The sequence below is a fragment of the Anopheles funestus genome, chromosome 2RL (assembly GCF_943734845.2).
Source record: "Anopheles funestus chromosome 2RL, idAnoFuneDA-416_04, whole genome shotgun sequence".
NCBI classification, from domain to species: domain Eukaryota; kingdom Metazoa; phylum Arthropoda; class Insecta; order Diptera; family Culicidae; genus Anopheles; species Anopheles funestus.
The window spans coordinates 67,392,388-67,415,516 of record NC_064598.1 but is presented as its reverse complement, the minus strand read 5'-3'; the positions used below and the strand labels follow the sequence as shown (position 1 = coordinate 67,415,516).

Below are 23,129 nucleotides of genomic sequence, written 5' to 3'. Positions count from 1 at the left end.
TCGGCGGATTAATGGGAAAACAGCTGAATTTAACTCCTGCTACAATGTGCACAATAAATTAAGAACAATATTTGCTAGACTATCAGCAACATACATATGTGAATTGCTCACTTATGGCCTAAGTTGTCTAAGTGTCGAAAACCTTGAGGTTTTGGAATACCGAATTATATTACTGATAAAAGAAGTAGATGGCAGTGATATCCTTATTTGCGAACTTCTCTTCTACATCTCTATCAGCATCTTAACGTCCTCGTTCTTTTTTTTCGTTTATCGTTTGTACTGTGTTTGTATCCTTATCACAAGAATCTGTGCTTGCAATATACTGATTTGTCGGTTATTCATTCTTACGTTAATTTGAGACATTCACACTCATATTTCCTAGGTCAAACACATTTTTTATCTTCAAATTTTCGCCATCAACGATATTTCCGAAATGTTAAGTAATATTTTACGATTAGCATTATATCACCAGGAAGTATAAGTTATTATGATGAGTTTGGTCAATTTCAATATTGCCACCATTGGAAACAAATATCCAACCATTCCTTGGGCTTGTTAGGTGCGCACACATTTGGTGCAAAGTAATCCACTAAAGTGCAGATTCGGGTTACCAACACCAGATTACGATTAAATCAGGTTAAAACTGCGCTGTTGCGCGTTGTGCACTCCGTCGATCGAAAGGGGAACTGAAATAAACTATTTCCGTGCACTTAACACTCAATGACAATCTAGTCATCTGGCTTCAGATGGGGCAAGCGGGTGCATAAAGCTTTATTAGCCGTGTTGGCGGATGACTCTATTAAAGTTTGCGCCAGTTTTAACCCTCCTCCCTTTGGTTACAAGTTGTTTTTCGAGGGGGAAAACAAACACGAACAATGTATGATCGTTAACAGGTCAACAAGTGGTTTATCTACAAAAAAGAATGATCAGATCTACAAAAAAGAAAAAAAAAAACATCTAAAAATGTGTTGGACATCGCTGGTGAAGGTAGCCAAGGCATGTACTTTTGTCTTTTAGTTGTCACAACCGTAATTTAATGTGACCATAAATAATGGATAATAATTATTATTTGTCATTTTACAGCCAGCTCCGAGTAAGATCAGACAAAAAAAAAATTGTTAATGCATATAACTGGATCAGGATTTATATTATGAACAAAATATTGCTTTGCGTGTACAACTGTGTTTGAACATTTTTTTTTCTCGTAGAAAAAAAAAGTTTAAAATCCACAAAACCAAATTGAAATAGGCTCAGTTGGTCTGATCCCGAGCGATCACTCCACAAGACCACATTAGAAATCAAGTTGCTGCTCACAATCAACAGACTCGGTTCACAGTCAGGGAATGTTGCGCTCGGCTGTGCCGCTGTGGTCTAATAAGGATTAATTTTACTGTAAATGGCCAACCTCGTACCGGTTGTGAGAGGCAAGCTCCGATAACATCATCATCACCATCACAATATGATAAGGATTTTGTTCGTTAGCCGTGTAATAATCATCAATTACAATGAAGAAAGAAGCTGAACTCCTCGACTGTTTGCATTCTCCACCGCGATCATCTTCTCTACGTAGTTTTACGGACAATGAAGGCATTCTTCGCAAATATTCCACTTACAAATCATCACTAGCCGGAACTGCCTTGTGGCACAACCGACCGTCTATCTTCACGGATCCTCGAGAATGAAGGCCTCTCCAGAGATCTCATCGTCAGGTAAATCGGCGTTCAATTTTAAACGTGCCGCATGTAAGGAATTTCGCAGACACCTCTTCTCTGGCGCAAACAGGCGTGAGCAGGGTTTTACAAACAAAACTGACAAAATTGTTTACCGACGGAGCGGAGTGTAAATAGTTATTGAACAGTTGGTATTGATTTTTGACCGGCAAGATGATGTTAAAACAATAGGCAGCACAACATTTATCAAAACAGCAATGACACAGGATTGAGATGCGTTTTTTGTGTAAGGATAATTATTCTTCCGTTTTGTTTTGGTGGTAATTACTTGTTATTAAAACATTTGTTACAACTTTCGGATTTATACGGAAAATATCTCTAACAGCGTTCTATTTAAGTTAAAGCGCGTTCGAAATTTATTGTCCTTTCCGTGGTGTTGTTGTAACGAGAGAGCCCTTTTTTCTCCCGTGTCCCTCTTTTATAACGTTCGTTAGTGGCGCCCTCTTTCGTCAATCAACAGTACTCTTGTTACGGCAGGTTGTGTCAAAAGGTTTGACAACATTACTTCTCTATTTTTGGTTAACTTCTAACTTTAGGATTCTTATGACGAAAGACTTAAAAATTAAACTACATATTTGAGACAATTATCGATGAAAAATTCCACGAGTAATTCACCTTTGTAAGGGAATAAAATGGAGGAAAAAATCTGAAGAATATTTCTTTCATAGAACAAAATTCGAGCTAATCACCGGATTTATTAAAATGTGTTCGTTGACATCACTTTTTTCGTTCAATTAATGATTTAACTCATTATAGTAAATTGGTTAACATTTACAACTGCAAAGCAGTTGTAGAAACATAAAAAGGTACATTTATACCTTGTTGCATACCTTCCGGATGTATCCAAAAATGCGTTTGATCTACAGAAAATTATGATAACAATGATGCAACATAGGTAAATAATTTCCCGGAAAGGAAAACCAGACATGGAAAAGGCATGCCAAGACCTATTTAGATTGCAGTGTCAGAATAAAAGGAGAACATCATGGATCTGCTGCAGATACTACTAACGTTCCTTTTTCAGATCAAATGAGCATCTGATTGTTGAGCTAACATAAGTAGCATGTTTGGCAAATACACCAAACCAAACATATGTAAATAAACGATCAAGCATATAATCTAAACAAACAACGGGTTTATCTTGCAAGTTGGATGGAGTTTTCGCTTGGTTTGCTTCCTCTTTGAGGTTAATATGTTATGAATAGGTACCACGGAAACTTACTCGGTGCCTCTGCATTCCACGTCCGGCTGACAGGTGTTCATAAAATGCGGTCGTAATTCACCCAAGAAAATCTGAAACAAGTGACATGAGTGAGCAAAGGCATTAGAGAATATATATTTTGTTTGCTTATTAAGCCACGTGACATATTTTCCTACCCCATTTGGAGTAAAATCATAAGAACTACATACTCACCTTTATGGTACCGATGATAACTAGCATGGTGACAAGCCCGCGTCCATACTTCTTCGACCAGTACCAGGCTTCCCGCCACGAACCACGGCACCGTGACTCGGTTTCGGTTTTGCTCAGACTGATCGATGGCGAATAGAAGACTGCTTCCGTCAGCCATATCTGCAAAAATAAAAGCGAATAAGAGCGAAGGAAATCGTATGAATAATTAGCAAACTGATAATGGACGAGTGGTAGACAACTATCGAAACAGACACTCCGCAAACTCAGTGAGGGTACGTGCGCAAAGCTAGCGAAGAAACCTTAATCCGCGATACGATGCAACACAAACTCGAGCGGATGATAGTTGATTAATAGGTGCAACTGCGTTGATAGGAACCTTCGCTGGGAAACGGAACTTTCTTGGCCATGTTATCTTACAACCGGTGAATTCCTACGCCGGTACTTCAAGAATTATCTAGTGTTGGCTCCAGACGATTTATTCCTTCGTCAAGTGCGAGAGAAAAGAACATTTTTTGCTGAAGCTTATGTTAGGTGTTGTAGACATTGTTGAAGGGCATGGCATACTGATTGCTGCTGTTATCAACCGCCTCTAGGTGTGATGGTGCCAATTACCGGGCGAGTTTATCGCATCTTATCAGAGACGGTTCGAAGTGCTTGAAAATAGTCGCCGTGTAATCAACAAACCCTCGTCGTGAACAAGGTGTGCGGAAGATATTTCTAAGACAAACTACTGTTTGGCAAAAACGATGTGTTGCGTCTATTGTATGCTGTCCACAGCACATCAAGCAATGACAGTGCAGATAATTTTCCCCGCAGCCTGTTTAAGTTTGAATAATCATATATAAACCACGTGGTGTTTGATATCTAATCCTATCTGGACCATAACGTACAGTCTTTCGCAGGTCTTTCAATCCAGCTACGTGTAAGTAAAGTCAAAGAAAGTCAGAAATGGTGGGTCATAAGGTTTATTATAAAAAAGATAATATTCTGCTTCTTTTTCGTGATTTGATAACGATCTACTGGGTTACACCTGCTGTATAGTAATACCTAAGTAAGATTTTTTTAGTAGATTAACCCTTATATTTATATGCTCAGTATACAAAGGCTTATAGGATCTTTTAAATTTTATAGACGCACGATTAAGTATCCAACTCTCTCTCTCTTTTTGGCTTAACGATCAGTAAGGTCATGACGGCCATTTCTGGCTTACTAGACTTATTTTTATCACGTAGCCGGATAGTCAGTCCCTGCTAACTGGGGGAACGATCCGGATGGGATTTGATGCCCAGTCCTATCGTGTGGAACCCCGAACGCCCATTATCACATACTCCACCGAACCGACCCAAATAATCAACTACAGTTGAATCATCAATCGTGGAAAGCCTGAAATATACAGATAAATACATCCGAGGTGTCTGTTAACAACGAGACACATCTGGAAAACTAAACTAAGATCTGAATCAGATTCGATCTACACGATCTTTGGTGTATTTATTCGACCATTGAAGCACTGCTGTAGGTAATGTTCAAAATTGTGAATATGAGGGAAATATTTGGCTATTTGCTGTACACTGTTTTTATCAACAACGTTAATTTTAAGCATAAGTCATATAAAATTTACTTTATTTGCATCAATATAGAATAGGAATTTAAAATCCTATTCCTATCCTGTAAGCAGTATTAAACTTCAAAAATATTTTTTTACATATCATTAGAAAATGCAAAAAGGTGCATTTCCTTTCACTAAAATGATATTCCTCTTCTTGGATTATGATAAAGTCATTAATAGAAACACAACGCGCCATTAGCTTGCACGATTACAGCTGAATATATTAAAGCTCGATCAACCCATTACGCCCGAGAGTTATAAATCGGGTTGTAATTTAATCTAAAAAAAGGGGACATGTGTGTGTGTGTAAAACTTCAGTTTCTCAATTTTTACAGCAAATCAACCAATCCAATCAATTTCACACCCAGCTAATCGTATGCATGAAACTAACGCTTCACACCAGATAGTGACACTTACCAAAGGGGCAGCAAAAAAAAGATGGAAACAACGATCAGAAACTAATAAATTGTCATCCTCTGCACGTTATGGCGCGGGCAAAAGATTTGAAGAGAGTCTCATAGAAACATTAAAGTAGATTTTATTTTACCACCCAAAAGGGGCAATTGCTTGTTCCATTCAAAAGGGGAGGAAAATAGGTAAGAGACAAAAAAAGCATTACATTACGTTCCTTTTTGTTCAGTTGCATCCCATACGTAGAGGGGGGAACGTAGGGACAAAATTTACGACCGAGCCGTTTTAATTCGACAAAAGCGATAATCGACTAGACAGGTCCGTCAATCGCTGGTCAGCTTCGTGCGTGTCGGCTTTAATTAATTCATCTTCGCAACAGTTTCTCACCTAAGCACGCCAGTAACGTAAGGGCCCCCCCTGAGAAGGGACCTAGGTATGAATGTTAATGTGCTCTTCTAAACCGACAGCTTACGATCTTAATCTCCCCGTATCTTTCGGGGCGTTGAAAATAGCCACCTCGGCGGTTAGTTTAGTGACCGATCGAAGATTCCGATATTCACTTTATTGCACATCATCACATGGTCTCGGAACGGGTCGGAATTGGAGGGACTAATTCTTCGATGGTTGCCTATCATCCATTGATTCTTTGTGCCCTAAAGATCACCCACCCTCTGGAAGGTGTACCATTTGCCAGGGAGGTCAACATATTTAAATCACCCCATTGGATGGAAGAAGCGTACACAAACCGTGTTTGATTTATATGATCGTCGCACCAACACCGCCACGTAGGGTTAGCGATCACAAAAAAAGTGTTTTAATTATGGATTTTCTTTCTTCTGTTGATCCACACCAACGTGGTTGTGTTGCTGCAGCTGTCTGCCCACACACACACCCGGCGAAGGTGTTCCGATAGGTGTGCAAGCTGTAACAGCACAGCATGGACAACTAATCGGGAGCATGGACTGTACGGGATCTGACACAGGCCTTCCGTGTAAAGCGCACGCGAATGAAATGCGTACACGAATGCTCATCCAGATCATGTCCAGCAGCGACAGTGGGCTGGTACATCGTGTTTGCCGGTAACTCTCGTTCGAAAAGTTGTTCACATTTGCATTGTCAGTGTGCCCTCACTGCGGGTGGTTTCATTTGATCCGCTCGCTACATTGTTCAGGCAGATCGGAACGGGAAATCGCGTGGTCCTCAAAGTCCATTTTGATAGCAAACACGTGGATTAGTGAATCGCACAACTTGTCCCATCAACCGTGGATGATAGCCTTTCATCGGTTTCGCTTACTGTAGCATCTCGGTTTTTTTAATTATGCTCAATGTGTTGAACGAAATGTCAGGATTCAAATTATTGCTATGCAAAAATAAAACGATATTATTAATAATTCATAATCCTCAACTCGTACACTAACGGAGGAACAGGAATCTGAGGTCTGACACTACAAGGTTGCATCTACCGGGTCTTGGAACAGGAAAACATGTGTCAATACGATGTTGTTTGTCTGGAGTCATAAATTTAATCTTTTGATTTGTGGAGTTACGAAAACATTTACGCACGCTTTGTGCTATATCTTAAAAGAACGCAAAAGGCGAAATTAATGTGCAGATTGGTTTGTAGGAAAAAAATAATGTTATTTTACTATCGTTGAGAATCGTTCAAAGATCTCAGGAAGCAATCAAAACTAACTTAAATTAAAATGGTAGATTAAGTTTATTCAACCCAACTCAATATTGTATCAATGATCAGCTAATGTTCTGCGGTAATGTTGTTCGTTGAAGTCTTTTGTTTACGATATAGGTAAGCATAGATAAATACATCAATTAAATTGTTTTTGGAGAATTTTTGTTTGTTGCGATAATAACAATCGGAAAAATACACAGATAAAATAAATACTTGAGCAAATTTTTCATATAAAGTTTGAAAGTATCGGTCTTCATTGGGCAGAACAATCACCTTGACGCGGCCAAGGTCTTTCTTTTGTTAATTCATTGCAGTACACGCATATTAATGACTAATAGATTTTCAAAACATCGATTTTAGAATTATTTTTACCACATTACCATGCCACCTTAGGACCATAGTATATTTGGAATAAATTGTGTTTGACTTGCATTATGTTAATTGGGAAAATTGCAAAAATTGTCGAGATGACGTGTTCGGTAAATGTATAAATTATTCGTGCATTGAGCGACGAAAATAAAAAAAAAATGTTTTACAAAATGTTTTTCTTTTTTTTAACTTCTTCATTAACAAGACTTGAATATATTTCTTGCCTGCGAGAAAGAAAGAAAGAGAGAGAGAGAGATAGAGCCAAAAAATTGGACTTTATTTTCCTTGTTAAGACCCACAGGCACATCCTGCCTTCATTTTTATTTGGTTTTTTCTTTGTCTTTTTCTGTCCTTTCCGTGTTTTTTTATTGTAGAGGGACAGCCTACCTCTATAAGTTTCTAACAAAACCTTTGTAAGATACCTTTATAAGATTCTAACAAAATATGTATAAATATTTATAAGATTCTAACAGAATAAATAAATTAAATAAAAAAAAACTTTGCCCTTTACAATCATCCTCAATTTTAGTTGTTAGTTCCAATTTTAAATAATTTGCTTTGTTTCACTATTTGAAATCTACGCATCTTTCTACATCAACACATAACAAAAATGTCGAAAATCATCTAGGATCTACATAAAATATGAAATATGAAACCTGTTTTCGGAATTTGGGCGATAAACGTAATATCTCAATTTTTATCTCCATAGTTTCATCCATTATAAATCCTTGATTCTTTAATTCACCTGTATTACAGTAAATTTATCCTGCTAGCAAATTTCACGGAAAATATAAACATTATCGCTGCCAGCATGAAACTTGGTAATCGTAAACAATTTTCGCATGCTCATAGGCGAACACACCTTAATCGTGGGGAATTTTAATTCCTCAAAGGTTCACATCTTATCGTGACTTTAAAGTACTTACCAGCACGATGGGTACGAGACCGCTAAGCAGTATGGTGACGGTCGTTATCGTATCGCCTTTGTACTTATGCTGAATCGATTGATCGTTGCAGTAGAAGCCGCGTTTTACCACTTGTGGCAGCAGACCCAGTTCGGTCAGTATCAGAAAACAGGCGACTATAATTATGGGAAAAAGGAGAAAAAACAGAAAGAGAAGAAAACGTTAGTATTATTGCGCAATGAGTGCTTTTTATTGTGGAACTGTGACATTAAAAACATTTTCGCTACAAAGAGGGTTTTGTTAGACGAACGTGTCAAGGGCTTATATTTGAAACAAAAGCATACACTATGGATTTCTGCTCTAAGTTCTGGTAGGGTATTCTAGCGGCAATAAGTGATTGTTTATTTAACATTATTATTACGCAAGTGATCCCATCTAATGCAGATCCCGGCTCACACTAAAAAGCGACGATCAAGCGCCCCAGCTCACGGTAATAAATGTTCACTGTACAAATGTTTGCAGCCTTAATGAAACGGGTAGCTTCCTAGGCCACAACTGTTGTACTTGTACTTGTTGTGTTGTTTTGAAGATACACAAACATAACTTCCACACCCAGCTGGCACACTCGGTGACCCATTCCAAGTGGTCGTGCTACTGTTTGGTGAGCCGTCAACCGAGAGGTTGAGCAATTGAGAGACGTTTGGAATCGATTTTTCATTGTATGATTTATTTGTCACACTGTTGTACATGGACATGGAAGGAATGCTTTCCATGTGTAACAAATGGGTTAGAAAAAAAACAAAAGACATTCATTACATCAATATAATATAGAACAAGTTCGTGAACTGTGACTTGGGCGAACCTAATTCTTTGGGTATGTAAACAGTGTTTACAAGTTCCTATGCGAATGGAAAGAAAAGAAAACAACCCTTCAACAATAGGAAGTTTCTTTTAATGGTTGAAACTAAGCATAGAAATTTTACGCACAATCGTTAAAAAATCAATTGGTTATGCTATTGAGCAATCACGTTGGTAAACGCTACCAATATGGCACATTTTATAGCAGGAGGAAATTCCAAACAGAGTAACATAAAAAAAAACACTGCCTGTTTAAGGTATTTTATTTCGATTCAAATTTCATTTTACGATGTGATTAATTGCGCTTTCTAGGGTGTCTAAAAATATCCCCATCCAGGAAACGGTACTGTGCGACTGTTGCATTCTAAACAGTGACCGGTTCGTACGCTAACAGCAGCCTAAAAATCAATTAAACGAAAGCAATTGATTACTGGCGGCTATATAAAGTGTATGATTCACACGCATAAAGTATGTGCTTGTACAATAAGCAATTAAGCTTATACTTCGCTTGTCAGCCAAGCCAATGACCTCTAGCCCTCATCTGGGGCTAGGTACAGAATCGTGTAAGTATGCCCTTATCATGCAACATTTGACTGCGGGACGTAATTGATAATGCAGAAAAATCGTTCCAACCGAAGTATGTTTTGGTTCAAAATAGACTCCAAAAAAACAAAACAAAAACAATGATAAAAATACAACAAAGGTTATGAAGAATTTTATTGATAAGTAATTGAATTTAATGTCTCTTTAGAACGACCAAAAACATCAAGAAATGTTAACCTGGTCGTACAGCACGTGAACCTCTCAACGATAAGAACGGTATATGATCAACCTTTACGTGAAGTTGTTGTCCGATAAAGAGACAGACATGACCAGATGTCAGAATGTTTGTTGCGATGCTTTCATCATATTTATGCTTACCGAAGCATGAGAGCATAGTGGACGAGATGCTTTTAAAAATAATCCCTTCCATCCTAGATCAACTACTCAACATCACCTGGTTCTAATATTAAACCAGAAATCACCCAATAACTCACCCTTTCCGGTGCCATTTGCAAATGTGGCGTTATGTTTTTGGTATTGCCATTCACGTGTGATCTTGTGTGGCATTTGATGCGGTAGTGCAAAAGTGTGTAATGAACCTGACCGGTTTTTGAAAGTAGAACACCTGGTCCTTTTGGGGTGCAGAAGCGGGAAATGCAGATGGGAATAATGCGGCAAAAAAGGTGTAACACGGGCCCTTTTCGCGCCATGTACTCCCGTACCATATGTTGGGCGAGTGACATTGAAAACGTGTTACGTTAGGAGAACTCGGCATTATCTGTTACACACGGTTTCGTAACAAGAAGCAAGAAGCCATCGTTCCGTGGTGACCGTAGAAGACCGGTACGACAGCCAAGGTTATTCTGGTTTATGGTACGATGTTACGTTGAGTTTGATTTTCACTCACTGTTGAGTCTGTTGTAATAAAATTAAATAATTACTTCAATGTGGTGCCTACAATGTAGTTTTTCAATTTAAGCCACAAGCGAACAGACAAATTTGGTTGTGTTACACATAATTTAATAACTATTTTAGTTATGTTTCCACATGATAAGGATTCTTGGGATCAATAAAAGGAAATTATGAAATTTTTGCAAAAATGATTAAAATTTCATCAAAACATCTTAAAAATATCCTCCTTTTTATTTATTACATGCACTGTAAACTATCGCAGCCAGCGCGGTAAACTTCATAATACTCTTACAATCTTAATTAATACATTCCTGAACACCTCACAAACCAATCACCGATCTGCATATTATGCACATCGTCAGCAAGATATAAAAGCTGATGGTCATAATTAATTAACAGTCCAGCTGGTCCACCAAGAAACGTTGGGAAGCAATCTGCAAAATTTTACTCACACCGAGCATCGACTCGTTTTTATTTTTTGTGCAAAGGAACAAATTGACGATGGTCGTCCACGAGTTGCCAACGATGGCTTCATTATTGGCAAGACTTTTATAGCTTGTTTGTCACCAAGCATCGGCATGTAGAATTTATGATCTTTGTGTGAAATATATCGTTTCGATCGCGACAGTACTAATTTAAACTGTAAATGATCCATTCGGAGTTATGATTATTTTGAGAAGTTTGAGATTTTTTTTAATGAATTGGCTGAGAAGAAGAGTTGAAAATTGAGAATTATAATTATTAGTATTTTTTGAGCACTTTATTTTTTTTGCTAATAGTGAAATCGATCGTCTGGTTTAGAAATGTAATCCGAAACTAATTGTCTGTGATAAATATGGTAAAATAAATCTGCCAACATTTGACACTTAAACTGGCCATAACTTCAGATGTTCTAGTTACTTAAACTGGTTGCATTGAAAATATGCACGATGTTATATTTTATGCACTTGATACAAAGCGGTAAGTATAGATTTCTGTCAACCATCTTGAAATACTATTTCATTGGAAAGAATTTTTATGTCGCCTCTAGGAATGTACACGCTAGCGGTGGTAATAAATGTGTTTCAAAATGTGTGACTTCTCTTCCGAACCGATTAATACCGGCAGCGACTGATGGATGGTGTGCCGAAGTAACTTCTTGTACTGCCGAGTTTCAACATTTTGCCGCATGCTCGCAACTATTGCTAACGGATTGTTTAAAATCTATACCAAAAAAACGCGAATAAAGAACTCACACCAAATGTCACATAAATCCACAAAAAGAAAAAAAATAACTTCCATTGTTTTTTGGGTGCGCTTCGATGTTAGAATTGTGCCCAATCATCCCCCTTTTTTTGTTTGCTTCTAATCCTTAGCACGACTTTCCCGCGCAGTGGCCGTTTATCACGTTCAAAAGCGGTTTATACTCATCATTTGGTTTTTACCCTCTTCTTACTGGTCGCATGTTGCGAACTGCATACGAATGGTTGAAATTAGAAGCAGATGATGTGGTTCGATGCCAAAAGGCTAGCGATTATGGTACTTAATGATGACTGATTTATGCGCTGTTCCATCTACGATCGTCGGCTCGATCACACGCGCGCGTTATAATGTTGCAAAACTATCAATGGGAGTTTTCTTTCTTTGTTTGTTTGTTTGGTGATGTATCGATTTCGATACAACGGATTTAAAACATTAGAATATTGCGAGATCTTCTGTAAATGAAGTGGGGTGCATTTTGGCAAGATTTTGCTATAAATTAAATTCTTACAAAATCATCCACCAGATACAAGGACAATAAAAATGTTAATGTTCGTTACTTAATACCTTCATAAAAAAATAAGCCGAACAAAATTCGCAAAAACAATAACCAAAAACACAATTTTGGATTTGGAATTAGTCAACAGATCATTTTCATAAGAAAAACTCAAAGTAGTGAACGATCAATTAAGTAATATTCAAAGCAAATTTCGAAGAAAAATAATTTTATAGCAAATAAGATAGAGATTCATACACTCAGGGCAGAAAGGAGCTATAAATTTACTAATTCCCATGGTTTTTAGCTTCTGTCTCGAAACTAAAATCAAGCTGCCAAACAGTTCATTAAACTGTCCCGAAACATGCTGAATCCTACCAGCATACGCACTCTTAACAACCGATTGTCAGATTTTTATAATGAAAATGGAGAATTGTCTTAGGAAAAAAAGCAACATACAAGGTTGCTAGTAGACATTCAGTTTTTTGGCAATCTACTAAGGCAGACATTGTTATGGCATTTCGTTTTGTTTTCCATAAATAAGCACAGTAAACGAGCACCCTGTCAACAAGGATTGATTTACGCGACGATACTGATGTTTTCGCTTGCTCCCCCTTTTTTTGTTGCTCTTAATAGCAATAATCGTTCTTTTTTAACGCATAATGCACACGTCTGTCTGTTTTGGATGCTTTCCCCGCTTAAATGTGATACTGTCAACATGGCTTTCACACAACGAATCAAGCAGAGGCAAGCAAAAGATCACACACGGCGTGAAAGAGTAATTTCTGCACGACGCGATGTTTTATCTTTGAATCGTATTCTTGCCCAGGAATGAGTAGGAAATCAATGGCCAGAGGGAAGAAACAGGAAAGCAAAACAGTAGGGCTTCTGGTTTGTATTTGCGGAAATAATTTACGATTATCGTTCATCGGTTCATAAACAGCTTTACACTCTTCCCGAGAGTGGATCAGCAAAAGAATGATGATCGTAGTTTAGAGTTCCGTCCTTCATACGGACTGGCGAGATCAGGTTTGACATGTCAAAAACCCAATTGTTGATTCACCTACCCAGAGTTGAATTGATAGTGCTCAATGAAGGTGTCTCTTGAGGGGAGAAGATTTTTTAATAAAGAGGAAATTACGTCGAAGGAGAAACCTTGCAAAAAGGTGGGGCATTTTTTTCCTTTGATTCATCAAAAATCCAGAAAGTGGTAGTCAATTAGGTATGTACGATTCGTGCTTCAGATTATGCACCATGATGTGACTCAGCCGTATAATATGCGTTAAGTGCAAGAAAAAAATGTGAGTCACGCGAAGTTAAAAATGATTGTAAAATGCTTGGCGCACTAACACACAAAACTCCTTAACGCACATTTGTTTCTTACCATAAAACCACTTAAAGGAATTAAGTAAAAAATGTAATAATTATTTTTTCCTCTCTACACACGGTCACCATTGTTTTTCCTGCTCGAAATTTCTGCTTGAAATATTGGTAATGCATTTGTTCGCTATCGAAGCTGCTTCATATGAATGTCAGCACAATTATCATAAATCAAACACAAATGCAAATTGATTTCCACAGTGCAGTTTCAATTAAAATAGGCAAATAACAATTAAACATGCAAACTCATGAGTACGGTGTGTCGTAAATAATTTCATCGTCCACACCATCAAATAAATCATAATCGTAATGCACATGCTGAACGGGTTCGCAATGGCGATACATTACCCATTTTAATGCTAATGAGTACGAACGATCTTAAAGAGCATAAAAGCAAAATGTACAACGCTTCTTGTTTGTTTTTGGCTGTGTATGAAAAACGAAAATCATTAAACGTTTTATTGTCTACGCTCTGTAGCTAATGTATAAAAAATTCGCACATTTGGTCAATTTTATTTGAAAATATAACAAACATATGTGTAACGAATACGAATGATCGTGGTGGATCACGATCTAGGTAGACCTAATTACAACGGCATAGAAATGAACACCTCCAGATTGGTGGTACCCGTTGCGCCAACATATGCGGTTGATGGTAACCTTGATATTGGCCCGCAGGTGAAATAGATTTTATTTTTAGGAGCCAACAGAACAACACACCCTTGGAAGCCAAATGCAGGAAACGTCCTAGGGTGTCTACTTTTCAATGCGTGTCTTGGACTTGTGACACAAATACTAGTGAAGGTTAATTATGTTTTGCGTTAAGTGTTGACTGTTTTTGATATGTTGGTTTGAAGTGTAAGTGTACAATAACAACAAAAGAAAATATATACACAAAAATGATTAAATTATTTTGATTTGCACTATGTCACAAAGTTTCGATGTATGAGTATAAAATTATTGTCCACTGGCCATATTGCATTTAGATTATGCTTTTCAATCATTGACTTTGTTCACTGACAGTGGTGGACATTGAAATAAGGGCATTTATCAAATAATGCAATTAACTAAAGAGAAAGAGGTTTATTATATTATTCAATTCATCTTAAGAAACGATTAATACTCAGTTATTAATTTAAAACAATATTAAGATCAAAGTTTCCAAGAATAGACCAAAGTGGTTTCAAAAGAAGGAATAACAAACTAAAAGTTTGTTTTAATTACAAAATAACGTTTACCATAATCAAAGTCTATCAAATGTCGTTTAATTAAATTTAAGAATTAGTTATAAAAGTATAGTTATGGATAAATCTATGACTTACGGAGATCTGCTAAAAAACAAAATAATTTTCATCTCTAACACAAACTCTGGTACTTTTTGATAGTTGAAATAAATCACATTAACTCATTTTTTTGTTTCTATTTGATTTTTGTTTAAAATTCAACAACAAAATCAAATTGATTTTTTTTAAATTTCTTCTTTAATTCATCTTACTAACTAACACAAATGTCCCCCAAAGACCAAAGTGGTTTCAAAAGAAGGAATAACAAACTAAAAGTTTGTTTTAATTACAAAATAACGTTTACCATAATCAAAGTCTATCAAATGTCGTTTAATTAAATTTAAGAATTAGTTATAAAAGTATAGTTATGGATAAATCTATGACTTACGGAGATCTGCTAAAAAACAAAATAATTTTCATCTCTAACACAAACTCTGGTACTTTTTGATAGTTGAAATAAGTCACATTAACTCATTTTTTTGTTTCTATTTGATTTTTGTTTAAAATTCAACAACAAAATCAAATTGATTTTTTTTAAATTTCTTCTTTAATTCATCTTACTAACTAACACAAATGTCCCCCAAAGACCAAAGTGGTTTCAAAAGAAGGAATAACAAACTAAAAGTTTGTTTTAATTACAAAATAACGTTTACCATAATCAAAGTCTATCAAATGTCGTTTAATTAAATTTAAGAATTAGTTATAAAAGTATAGTTATGGATAAATCTATGACTTACGGAGATCTGCTAAAAAACAAAATAATTTTCATCTCTAACACAAACTCTGGTACTTTTTGATAGTTGAAATAAGTCACATTAACTCATTTTTTTGTTTCTATTTGATTTTTGTTTAAAATTCAACAACAAAATCAAATTGATTTTTTTTAAATTTCTTCTTTAATTCATCTTACTAACTAACACAAATGTCCCCCAAAGGTTATACACATTCAATACAAAATATCTCTTATTGCCTATTAATTTATAAAAAAAATATGTTTTATTGCCTTATAACTTATTGACTATCAGTGTATATTACCCGTTGTATGGAAAATTTATTTGAATAAAAAAAGAAATTCGTACAATACATTAACCACGTCATGACGTACCCGTCGCAGAGCTAAATAAGAAAATCAAGATATGAGGATTATAGTTGCAAGAACATTGGCACAGAATTAACTGCATATGCAAATTTTCATAATTTGGATTAAAAGTATTGCAAAAAAAAACCAAAACCATGTCGGACTGGTGATTGTATTTTTCAGCCAGCTTTAAACATCTCTATAAACTGGTTCGTTAACTCATTCATATGTTCTGCATCTTGATTCGATTTCAAACCATTTTTTTTTGCAATTTTTTACCAATCGTTAATTTATTCATAATCTTCTATTGAAGTTTATTGATATGTCAATGTTTTCTTGTTCCTGTTCCTTTGCTACTTTTTTTCTCTATTTGATACTACCTATGAGCAACTCAGAAACTGCGAAAAGTTAGGAATATTTTCTTGTGGTGCATTTTTATGAACTTACGGAAACTTAGGCATATATGTAAAAAAGGATTTCGAATGAGAATTATTAATTGGTTTACTGGTTTCGAACGTATAATCTGATGATAAACTGAAGAATCTGTTAGCATATCACTAGTTTATGGCAAATTTAATCCTGACCGCCGGTGGTATGCCGATTTCTGCCGATTTTTAATTCTCCTATTTGTTTCCTTCGTTCGCATATCGGCATGGCATGGTATGCAGATGTCACCATTTTGCATCTCCGTTTGTTGTAGGTTGAAGAGATTATCGTTTCCCAAGGTTTTTAAACTTTTTTGCCTACCCACTTCATAATTGCCTTTGCTTTTCGAGAAGCTTAAGGAAAACTCTATCTGCAATGACTGCATATCAGTAATCAGTAGTTTCCAATCAACAGCGCTCAAAACACCGGCATCTCATGCTGAGCTTTGAATTTACGGCCATCATTAAAATATGTCATTCATTTGCGAATATTCACACATACGTGCGCGCTTACATACGCACGCATGTTAAACGTATGAGAACGAAAAAAAATATAATAAACGCTATTTCACGGCTATTATGTTCGTTTACTCGAGCAGCCTATAATTTTGCCCCATACCGGTACCTTTGTTCGATTTACTTTGATCGTGATGTGATCCTTGCCGCTTCCTGCAAGCACAGGGAAGTAATGCGAAACTTATGTAGTGCCGTCTTATGATCGTGAGAATTTTTGATTGGCTGCATGTTTATGATTGGCCGCAACCCTTGTAAGCCCAAGGGTGGCACAGTTGATTATGTGCTGTTTTAAGGTAAAACTATTTAAAACTACAGGAAATTGATCCATGCTCTAGCGATACCGTTGATTGGAACGATCGAATGGGTGCGCATTTATTGATGCGGAAAAGGTGTAATTTTGGCAGATTAGTATGCTGGGTGTGATTTATAGCGACATCATCATAATACTTATTTCTTTTAGCCAGGAAGTTAGCATTAAGAATCAACCTTTGAACATCATTTCGCTCGGAAATGAAGTATTAAAAATATATTCTACAGGATTCATTACTTTGGAAAGCAAGTGTCTAAGGGAATATTGAGTTCAAATTCTTTTCTAACATCACACAAAAACTATGTTAATTAAGCTTGGAATTTAAACTCCCATCAATTAACATAGTGTAGTTATACAGAGCAATAGAATATTTTTATTTAGCTGAAGTATGTTAATTGCAACTTAACACAACTTTTACAAATCTATCGTGTTTGAAGTATTCCGCTAACAATAAATAAACAGAACTCGTTGTACCCTGTGTTTGTTGTTTGCTTTAACAAGCATACGATACTCTAATCATTAAAACGAGAATAGATAAAATCCCTGAAATTAGATTGTTTACATATTTAGAGTAAGAATAGGAGGAAAAGAATGAAAAATATAAATTATACTTTTATCTTCAACATTCATGATCTTTGTTTGCCTTTTTATTGTGCAGTATTCAAGATTGAAAAGATTAATCAACCCATTACAGTATCTTAAGAACGCTTAGAGGTTTATTGGCTTGTAAGAATCATAATTCAAGCAGCTTAGATCTCATGCTTATCATATTACTAACTTAAGTAGGAAGAGAAAAATAAATTGAAAAGGTTATTTTTCCCAATGCTAATTGTGAAAGGAAAAGTACGACGTCATTCTAAAGTAGATGAACGGTTAACTATTCTGTCATTGGGCTCGGGACCAATAAAGAGGACCAAGTGCTGAGCCTTTTTCTTCACACATTTGTTCCACTCAAGATCAAGTTTCGTGACGGGTTCTTGTTCGTGTGCAACCCCTTACGATTTTACCCCTTTTGTTTGGTTAGCTGAGAAAGAAAATAAATGCATGAAAAGAAAATCCTTCTCGAAACCAGGTGAAAAAAGGAAGATATTATTACGCATACCATTTTAAACGATTGTTTCGCTGTCTAGCTCATCATAAATACGCAATTTTTTGAGTACATGTAAAAAAGTGGTGACAGGGTGAAGAATCTCTGGGATGAAGGTACATTCAACGGGAAGTTATCCTTATTTTTTCCGATCAAACCAGGATGGAACAATTCACCCCTTTGTATAACAATAAAAGGGGAAACTATTCTAAGATTTATGACATTGTAGAACATATGAGATAGAAGTTAAGAATGAGAAAACAAAAAATAAATTTTATTTTAGTTTAAACACATCATCACAACACTGGTTGTTTCAGTATCGTTGTACGTGAAAAAAATTCCACACGACAGGACCGGATATCAAATCTCATCCGGACCGTCACCCGGAAATTTCACCTGGAGGAAGATATTCAATAGATTTTGAATGAAATTTTTAATGCTATTTTGGAGTGCAATAACACTAGAACATAAGCTACAATGATGAGTTTTATTCGCTGCAGATTTGACTTGTCAAGATTTAAGCCTTATGTACGTAATGAGAATGGCACCAAACGATCTACCCATGACGGTCATATACCAGAACTGATAAAGCTTGATAGCGTGAATATTTTTACCAAAATTACCATGATGTTTGGAGGTCTTAACTGTGGATGATTTCAGATACTATTGCATTAAAGGCCAAGGGCGCAAAAGGTTAGAAATTAACTAAAATGAGTATAATTTCCATCTAATCCGAATTGTATTAAATAACAAAGGCATCTTCACTGATTGATTAACATGTTAAATTATTGTTACCATATTTCTCGTTCCTCCCCTGAAAGAAATAATCATTCAAAGCTTTAGCGTATCAATTTCACTATACGAGGCTGATCATATTAATTTGTACAAGTGTATAGATCTCTACCAAGTAGTAACCGGTTCATTCTGTCATGTTTGTTGATTTTAACTGAACAAATCTCTGATCCACACAGATTTCGCTGTCATCAGTGCCGACACGCGTGTCTCGACTTTTCTAAGATTGTAATTTTAGCTGCAAGAGCACACAGCTGCGGTTGGAACGCCACAAGGAAAGTATCAGCAACATGTGATTCATTCGTTATAGCTTGATAAAACGAAGCTCACAAACGGGCGCTTATCCGCGGGTGAAACACAATCTTCTCGGCCATGCGTAACAGGTAAGATGGGGTTTGTGGAAGATGAAGATTAAACCAGTAAAAAAACCGCCAGAGGAAGTGGCGTTACGAGGTCAGGAATCATTTCATTACTCATGATCCACTCACGATCGTCATCGTCACGATACATCCTGATCATCACAGAAAGAAGCATCGTGATAGAAGATAAATTCCACAAGACAATCGCTGCATCTGTGAATGAATCAGCATAAAGAATGCATAGGCAATTCCTATTAGCGACATAACATTTGCCGATGCCCATCCACAGCCGGTAGCGCGAAGTAACCTCTTCAACAACGTCCCTGATTATTCTCTCTCTGGAGAAGACGAGAAACGTGCCAGGGGACAACAACCAGCTAAACTATTCAAACAGAAGACAAGAGCATATGTTCCATTCCTTAGGATGAGGTGTATAACAACATGGCAAAAGAACGGGTTGGGAAGAATACAAAATAAATCAAACATTTCTATTTGTTTGTTCACTCAGAACCTCCGGCATCATTCTTGGTGGTTTCTTGAACCATTTGCGCTGGTTCCATACATTCACACACACACCTTTTCTTTTCCCTTTTCTGTAGCAATACAAAAAAAGTGAAACGAACTAGTTTCTTCGCACGATCTTCGATGAGATGCAACGGTGCATATCCACCGGGTGTGCTCGCGCGCGTGTTCCGAGGCGGCTTCCCATTTCAGTGCTTGACGGAACATATGGGCAACCCTTGGTTTGACACATGCTTTATTTGTCGTATACGATGGATAAGCAATGCTTAAGCATAACTTGTATTTTAGACAGCGGGTGTTAACCTTTTCCGCCTTCTAAAGATTATGTTTAGTGTCGTAAAAAGATTTCACAAATGGTTTTAAAATTATATTTTGACTCTTTGGCTCATTTAAAATACAAACTACCAATATTTTTTCCGTTTCTTCCAAAAGCCCGTGACATTCATATACAAGCACTTATTTTTGGAGAATAAAGCAAAAAATATTGGAAAGATCTCTGATGAGGAAACAAGTTTTCTAATGAGTTATAAAGACAAAAAAATCATTATGATAGTTGTATAATTTTACAAACACTTTAAGTTATTTTTAAGCCAATTCCTTTATGTAATCGAATAGCATTGCAATTTAAAATTCAATTCGAAATACCGAAATTATTTATTTCTTTATACATGAAATAAAATTCGTGATAATATTTTTTTCTATATCTTTAACTTTTTAATTCTAAAATTCTAAACCAAAAAACTTTGCTTATCTAAAACAGCATGAGGAACCGCTGACATTCATTTCCCAAAGAACAATGACATTTGTTACACTTCAACCAATATCTAAACAAGCTAATTAGCGAAAGACCTAGAGCCGATGTCGTCGCCAACAATCGATCGAACGAGTGCCTATGTCCTCTCCGTAATAGGAAAGGCACGGACACACACACACACACACACACACACATACACATTCCAACCCTAGTCCCAGATGGCCTTCTCGTTTTCCACCGATTCCGATGCACTTATGCGGATTGTTGCTTCTCCTTTGGAGTGCACTGGCATGTGACTACACTCTCTACTTTGTTCCAGGAATTCCTGGTGCCTGTAGTCGTCGTCGGTGCATCTCGCCATATCTTCCGAGACGTTGTGCACGTGGAACGCGTTGCACCTCCGGTGCATGGTGCACTAACCACTCGGGGTAATTACCTGACAATGTGCATTTCCTTGTGCTTACGCTTTCCCGTGCCGCTGTACAACCCTCGAAAAAATGCCGGTGGTTTGATTGATGAATTGCTGACACGTCTGTCGTTTGTTTTTGGGATCATGAGTCTTCTATTTTCAGTTAACATTGCTGCAGAACTGTACCGGGTAAGAAAAGCACAGACCATAAGACTCAGAGCACAGTGAAGTAAAAACCCCCGCTCTATTTTACGACCTTGCACAGTTCCTAACCCTGTCGCATCGTTTAGGATGGATGTTTCTCGTCTCGCCCGTTGCAGTCTTTACACTAATGAGTGTGCCATGTCGGGTGAATGCAATCGTACAACCAAAATTCCGGCACCAAAAAAACCACAAACATTCCCGTTGTTCCGGTCGGATCGGCTGGCAAGAAGTGTGCATTCGTATTCGTCTGGGATGCAACGGCGTCAAGGGAATTGTTGAAAGGGCTTTTAGAAAGGGATTTTGTTTAGTTGTTCCGGCAATAGAAAACATAGAAAACCCATCACTCTAATCGCTATTTAATGTCTCCGAGCACTTTTTTTAACTCTTCCCTATTTTCAACTCAATTGATTCTCTCATTCCTTTCCAAATGATGGATGGATCATCCGGTGGCCTAAAAATGGTACATTCAATAGCCTTATCAAGCACGGTTCGATATCAGCAAACCGATTAGATGGCCCCAAAGGGTTCATGGTTTTATGGTCTACCATCAACTGGCAAGTAAAGGCTTGGATTTGAAAGCTCACCACAATCAAGCGTATGTCGTTTTGTTAAAAAAAACCCATAAGGCAGTACACCGAGAAATTGGTTTTTATTATTTTAAACGTTATAGACAGTGAAGCTTTACATAATCGATTCAGATGATTATTATCGATATTAGTGTCGTAAAATGGAGTAATTTCCATAAATCAGTAAATGCTTTTAAAGTGCTTATGGAGGTTTTCATCGATTTTCTTTGGTAAAGTTAAACTATAATCCTAAGGTTTTTGGGAATTTTTATATTTTTTCATAATCATGAATTCCATAAATGAGTCATCAATTTGTGTACATGCTTTTTTACAAAAAGTTGCAAAAAAAACTAAACAAAACGAAGCTTTCTATTTTCGTTACTAGATGAACTAAACCGGAAACATATTATTTACCTTTATGTAGCAATTTATATAAATACTAAAACACCCGTTAAAATGCACGAAACAAAGCAATTAACATTAAGTTACTTGCTCTATGCACTGGGATTAGTCACCATCATGTATACATAGGAACAGTCATTCAACAAGCTTTCTAGCTACGGCGGCTACAAATGCTTAACAATGCAGTGCGCTGCAATATGCAGCTTGCAGCTGTAGCAAATTTGCAGCGAAAAGGGAAATAAACACATTTGCTATACTTCGCCGCATACATGCATACGAAATAACCGGAACCAATTTTTACGCCTTGGAGGTAATTTTCTTGGACTTGGAAGCAAAAAAAACCTCATATTTCATCTTGGACCGGGCATCATCCGGGCTGGATGTGGCAATTTTTCTTTTTCCAAAAACGAAAAGAGAAAGAATTAATGCATCTTGGCCCGTAATGTCATGCTGCGTCGTGACTGTAAAGCTGGCATAAATTAAATTCTTCAGCTAGACAAGCGCATCTATTCTGCACCATCACTAAAGGGTGCTGAGCATGTACGGATAGATCTTTTTTTTACTTGCATATTCACGCAACCAAACCTCACTAGCAAATCGTGATTGCACTTTTCCATTTGCAGTAAAACCGGCGCAATACACTACACTGTGGCTGGCGCTCACTGAACCGGACTGATAAGCAAACACACGATTTGTATCCTCCTTTCTAGCTTGCCACAGCTGAGCAATGGGTCGTTCGCAAAAGGCAATACTGCCAATGACAAACGCATTCGAAACGCATCATTAGCGTTCTGAGTGGTTTGCCGACGGTAGCCGGCGATCGAGTTTCTTCACCTCGAGTGACTTCACCGAAACGAGGACGGCGGCGG

The 23,129-nt window shown here is 36.9% G+C and overlaps 1 protein-coding gene across 2 annotated transcripts in view; it reads right to left on the bottom strand.

The window, feature by feature from the left end:
• The window catches only part of LOC125762319 (putative phosphatidate phosphatase), a 43,079-nt gene that overhangs the window by 2,320 nt on the left and 17,630 nt on the right, over positions 1-23,129 (bottom strand). For both annotated transcript variants that reach the window (XM_049424271.1, XM_049424270.1), the window contains exons 2-4: positions 8,147-8,301; positions 3,145-3,303; positions 2,953-3,023 (exon numbers count right to left, since the gene is read on the bottom strand). In XM_049424271.1, coding sequence (XP_049280228.1) covers positions 2,953-3,023; positions 3,145-3,303; positions 8,147-8,301 — 385 coding nt within the window. The remainder of the gene's footprint in view (positions 1-2,952; positions 3,024-3,144; positions 3,304-8,146; positions 8,302-23,129) is intronic.